The sequence below is a fragment of the Lepidothrix coronata genome, unplaced genomic scaffold (assembly GCF_001604755.1).
Source record: "Lepidothrix coronata isolate B3197 unplaced genomic scaffold, Lepidothrix_coronata-1.0 Scaffold1, whole genome shotgun sequence".
NCBI lineage: Eukaryota > Metazoa > Chordata > Aves > Passeriformes > Pipridae > Lepidothrix > Lepidothrix coronata.
In genome coordinates this window covers 3612941-3618816 of record NW_016690181.1, presented here as the reverse complement: position 1 = coordinate 3618816, position 5876 = coordinate 3612941, and the positions used below count along the sequence as shown (strand labels likewise).

The 5876-nt window shown below is 54.9% G+C and overlaps 1 protein-coding gene across 1 annotated transcript in view; it reads left to right on the top strand.

Annotated features, from left to right (window-relative positions):
• Window positions 1–221: 221 nt before the first annotated feature.
• CHRM4 (cholinergic receptor muscarinic 4) overlaps window positions 222–5876 on the top strand; it is a 16507-nt gene continuing 10852 nt past the window's right edge. Inside the window, exon 1 of the mRNA XM_017813569.1 lies at window positions 222–345. Coding sequence (XP_017669058.1) covers window positions 288–345 — 58 coding nt within the window. The 5' untranslated portion in view covers window positions 222–287. The remainder of the gene's footprint in view (window positions 346–5876) is intronic.

Below are 5876 nucleotides of genomic sequence, written 5' to 3'. Positions count from 1 at the left end.
GGTGCCCCCCCCCGCCCCTCCCCCGCCCCGATGGGTCTGCGAGTGGGCGAAGGGGGTGCACATCTGGGGGCGGCACATTTGGGGGCGACACATCTGGGAGAGGGGGAGGGCGGGGGCGGGGGGAGGGAGACGGGGACGAGCCGGCAGCGCCGGGCCCTCCCCTCTCCCCGCCCCTCCGCCGCGCGCGGCGCCGCCGGGACCGGGAGCCGGGAGCAGGGAGCCGGGAGCTGGCCGGGCCATGCCAGCCGGAGCCCCCGGCGGCGCGGCAGCGTGCTCGGCGCGGCACCATGGCCGCTGAGAACCGCTCGGCGGCGGGCGGCGGCGCGCCCTGGGCTGGGCTGCCCGGTGAGTCGCTGCTCGGGGGCTCCGTGTGCGCGGGGCGGGCGCAGGGTATCCCCGGATAGTCCCTGCCGGGGGTGTCAGCATGGCTTTAGGGTGCATGGGGAGGGAGGTGCGCATCCCGGGGGGATATGGCACCTGGTCGCCCTAGGAATGGGGACAGGTGTCTCTCTGCCAACTTTCCCACCCCTCCGCGTCCCTCCGGGAACCCCGGGCTACCCCGTGGGTCGGGACCCCCACATTGGTTCACTGCCCGGGGATGTGTAGAGCCGTGCGGTCCTGACAGGGCACCGGGGCGATGTCTGGCACCCCCTTCCCTGCTCCCATCCAAACCAACACCGTTCCCGGGATGCATTGTCGTGTGAACCTCAGGTCCCTCTTGTCACCGAGAAAACGACCCTGTCGGCACCCTGAGTCGGGTATATGAGCAGCCTGCAGCGCCCGGGGCTGTCATCCCCCCAGCAGGAAACCCGGGAGGGGGGTTATTTGCCCCCCGGTACCTTCTCTGGTAAGGAGATATTCTGGGTGAGAAACTACCTGAACGCTTTCTTTGCTTCCTTCACTATTCCAACAAGAGCAGTAGGGACACAATCCCATATGTTTTGGATACTTTGAACCCATGCTGGACAAACCTCTCTGACCGTGGTGGCCACCTCCCAGGACATGACTGGGCAGAAGTTTTCCCTCTCTCCACAAAGCCCTTTGCCAGGTTGGGCATTGCAAACGGGGCAGATCTTGCCCATTCTCTCACCCAGTGTGGATCCTATCTTCCCTTTAGCCCTTTCTGGCCCTGCTGCACCCTCCCTGCTGGTAATGACAGAGCGGTACTCTGTTCTCCATTGGTCCATCATGGACACAGGTCAGGCAGCCACACCCTTCTTTCTTCCCAAAATAATGACATTGGCTTCAAATCAGAAAACAGTTCTTGCCATAGATACTTCTATGGCAAGGAGGAGCAGAGTTCCCTTGTGCCCTGTGGCAGTTGGGACCAGCTGGGCATTTGGAGGCTCCATGTTTTGTCACAAGTGCCTCGAGTGACCTCCAAGAGGGGACTGGCTTCTCCTGCCACAACTTGCAGAATGAGCGGAGGGGTTGGAAGGGTTAGTACCAATGCAGTTGGGTGGCTTGTTGATGCTGACAGTACCTATCAAAATACTCGAATACCAGGATCTTAGAGCCAGGCTTTTGGTAAAACATCACCAGTGACAATGCTCACGTTGAAATCACAGGTGACAGCAAAATGCTTTTTGCTGTCACTACTGCTGGGCATCACCTCCTGTTTCCTAACACCCTGACTTCTGTGATCTGAGCACCTGCTGCTGCTCCAGCCTGGACTAGGCCCCCATGAGGCATCCCACCAAAGAACAGGGCATCCAGTGGAGATCCTAAGAATCAGCAACCTATTCCTGGTTCACCCTTCAGCTGGATTTGTAGCCAGTGGTCAGAGCCCTGGATGGGGAAGGTGGGGATGGGAGCAGGTGTGTGCAGTAGCCCCCAATTCCTGTGGGACCCAAGCCAATGTGCCCTTGCTCAGAGCCAGCAGCAAGTTTCCAGATCTGCTGGACAGAGTAGCGGCAACCCCAGGAGTAACCTGGTGAGTGGGCACAGAGGAAAGCTGGCTGGAGAAGGAGGGGGAGGGCTACCAGTAAAAGTGGTTTGTTTATTCACACGAGGGGCATACCTGTCTCAGTGGGTCAGTCTGTTTTCTTTCATAGAAGAGAAATGAACTGAAATGATTAATTAATCCTGTGATCCAATTACTCTGAGTTTGCAGAAGGAGCATGGTTTTTCTCTTTTAACTGTCCCCACGAGCATCTTATTGATGTCAGGTTTTGTCATGGCTGGGGTTTTGTTTCTTTGCTTTTTTAAATTAAAATGACAAACATCTCCCTAGGGGGGAAAAAAAAACAAGGAAAAAAAAGAAAGAAAAAAGACAAAAACAGGGAAGAAAAATAGTGAGACCAGGAGGAGTGGCTGAGGCAGAACAGTCCCTAGCACACCTTTGCGTGGAGCCCTTGTCTGCCTGCCCTGCTGAGACCTGGCCAGCAGCATCCACAGAGTTGAAGAGGTTTGGTGAGTGCACGGCTGAGGTGGCAGACACAGCTCTGCAAGCAGAGCTCTGCAAAGGCAGCGGGGAGAGCAATAGTGAGAGGAGAGGGAAATGGAGGCTGTATTCAAGGGGTTGCTGCTTTCTGCACACAGCTCCTCTTTCCGCATCATGGATACACAACAAGAGTTTCATGTATGCAAGCTGACCCCTTCTCCTTGGCACGCTAAATCAGGGCTTTGACAGGCATCTTCTGAAGAGGCGGGCATTGTCCTTGAGCCAATTGCCACTCAGTCTGACACAGGTCTACGCCCTTGTTGCTCTCCAGTAAGCCAAGGGAGGAGGTTTGCTTTACATTTCAGCATCCATTCTGGGCTGCTCTAAAAGTGCATATTTAAAGGATGTGTTTCGGGAAGACACGACAGTGTAGGGCCTGGCACAGCAAAGAAGTGGAAGTATTGGACCTGATCATTCCCATCTACTTCCTCTCCACTCTTCAACCCTATCCCAGCATCCCCTGCTGCCTGCTCCTTAGCCTGCCCAAGCACCAGCGCCCACTACAAATGTGCCAGGTGTCAGTGGTGAGGTGGGGCTCCACACTCAGGCAATGTTGAAACCTCTTCAAGATGGTGACTGGAGCCATGCCAAATCCATCCTTCATCTGAAGGATTCAGGTGACCAGTCAGAAAACAGACACCAGTTTCTAGGAAGACTCGTGTTTTACTGCCCAGGGCCCCAGCAGACCAGGCAGTGAGGGTCTTAATGGATGGCTATTATCTAGCTCATAGCCAAGTGGAAGAGTGTGCCAGCCTTAACTGTCCCTGGGAGCACTACCCACCACAACACCCCTTTAGCCCTCTAGGCACAGCAAAGTCTTGCTGAATCCAGACCTTTGAATGTACTGAGGTGAACCCTTGGCCTATATTCGGACAAATTCAGTTGCTGAAGCTTCAAGGAGGAGTTAGGCACTTCCTGGAGAAATGAATCTGTGGCGAGTGTTCCCTGGGCAGGCTGCCCCACTTTAGAATCTTGCTGGTGCAGGAGCACGGGGCAAAGTGTCTCATCTACAGATCTCCCTCTTGATGCTTAGAAGCAGGGGTTTAGGAGCAGACACACGACCAGTCCCTGTCCCCCTTGCTAGAGACACCCAGAAGCCCTCTCTCTGTCTGTGTGTGTTGGCAGCCATCCCACCTTGCCTGCAGATCAATGCACTGGTCCTCTTGGGATTTGACTCTGTGCTAGGTCAATCATTTGACCTGTGTTCAGACCCCGAGTCCCCTGGCACAGTGAGCATGAGCAAATGAGGCTCTGCTGGAGATGCTCCCCCGCCTGACCCCTTGCGTGTCGGGCACAGCTGCTCACACCTTTGCTCCAGGGCTGCTCCCGGGACCCTCCAGAGATGCCTTTAGCCCTGAGGCTGCACTGCACAGAGGAGGAACTCCAACAAAGGCTCACTTTGTACCTTGCATGATGTAAGTTTGCGGAGAAAATTGACATCACCAGCCTGTCCAAGCCTGCAAATGCAATGGCTGTAGGCACAGAGCCTTGTCCCCCTGGCAATCCCCGAAATTGCTGGAGGTCCTGCAAATCAGAGCTGTGGGAGCAACACCGGCCCTTCTGCCTTACTGTGATCCCGTTCCCATCACTCCTTTATGTCCTGTGCAGTATTAGCTCCAGTCCCACTTGGTGCATGAGGCAGCAGCAAAGATCCCCGAGTGTCTGTTCCCTTCCCACCCCCCTGCACCAGTGTTAGGCAGGCTGAGATGTGCAGCTGCAGAGGAACCTCTCCCACCCCAGGCGCTGTTTCCATGACTCAGAGAGAGCTGGAGAGGAACAAGGGGAACCACAGCTCTGTTTACTTTTATTCAAGAGCCTCGAAGAGGAGTTTCATCCCAGGTCAGCTGATGAAAGAAGGGCAGCAGCTGGGAAATTTGTCCTTTAAAGGCAGGACTCAGTGTAAACCATGGAGCTCCTCATGCGCAGCAGGCTTGGCCAGAGCCATCGCCACGTTACTGAGCTGTCAAGGCTGGCTGTGCACCTCTAGCCAAGAAAGCCAGGCAGAGAAGCAGCCCCTCTGGTACCACATCTGCTATTAAATCTAATGTATTTTATACCACCTTGCACCTTGGCGGAGGAGGTAGCTGGAGACTGGCACAGGTACCTCAGCTGGAAGTGTCTGGAGGCAAAATGTCATCAGCAGATTTAAGGTTCATGGCAAAGCTGGTTTGTGTTGGCCATTTAATGGGTTAATGTCTTTAGGCTCCTTAAGCAGAATTAAATTGACTTGTCTATGGGAAACTCAGAGCTTCAGTTGTGCAACGCTGAGGTCTGAAAACATCACTCTGCAAACACAATGTCCTGGGCCCTCACATCCGCTCCAGGTCACAGGGCAGCTCTCTGGAGGCATGCATGGCGCCGGGCTTCGCTGCCCCCTCGCTTGCAGATCCTCCCCATGTTGATGTTTGCTCCCAAGTCCCAGGCAGTGCATCAGGCTAGCTCTGCCGAGGAGGGATAAAGATCCTTGAAGGATCTTCGCATGACTGAGATGGAAAGGAGCGTCTCTAGTGCCTCTAGGGTAGTTTAGATCCTTGCTCTGCTGGCAGTTACATCATGTGCAGTCCCAATTAAAGCCAAAAAAGTGCATGCATGTGTGCGGAGAGGAGAGGAGAGCAATGAAACTCTTCTGGCACCGGCCTTTGTCTGACAACAGGCATGAGTTGCCTGGCCTTGGGCCTATCTTTCTGCAGCACTTAGAAGCAGCGTTTAGCACAGTGGTCTCTACACTGCTTGCAGAGCACAGATCACCCACCAAGTGATGCTCAACTTATGAAGTCCTCTGCTACCATGTGCAGTCAGAGGCAATGAGATGGCTAAAACCCCAGCCCAGTGCTGAGAAGTGCTGCCTGCAGCGTTAGTGTGGGGCCATAATAGGGTGGAGACCACCATCCTGCCATGAGAGAGGTGACTCCTAGGCAGAGCCAGACTGTCTGAGCCAGAGCTGCAGCCCACAAAGGTTTCCAGCCCAGCACAGCTCTGCTGAGCCAGGAGGTGGTAGGAGCCTCAGGGGAAGGCATCAGTGAGAGGTTTGCAGGCAATATCTCTGTGTAAGGTCTCTCCTCCTCAGGTTTTCTTAGGGCTTTTCTGCAGGGGAGATATGTAATCCTTCCCTGGCAGTCTGAAACTATTCCCACTTCCTTCGGCTCCATCCCTCCCCTCCTCTGTTGTCACTATGGATGGGGATTTCCTACCTGCCCTCCTCCCCTGGCCCACACACTTCCCGTTCTGCCTCTCTGTGCTCTAGTCTTTCCTGACCACCTTCTGCTGTAGCTCCTCTCCCTCAGTCTGTACCTTCACTCAGGCATCACCTCCAACTCCAAACCATCTAGCAGGTCTTGTGGCCAAGTGAGGTCTCATATATTCATTCCTTTTTCATTAGCACCTCAAAGATTCCCACATGCTATCTGTCCCCGGGACTAGAGCTCTCCTCTCT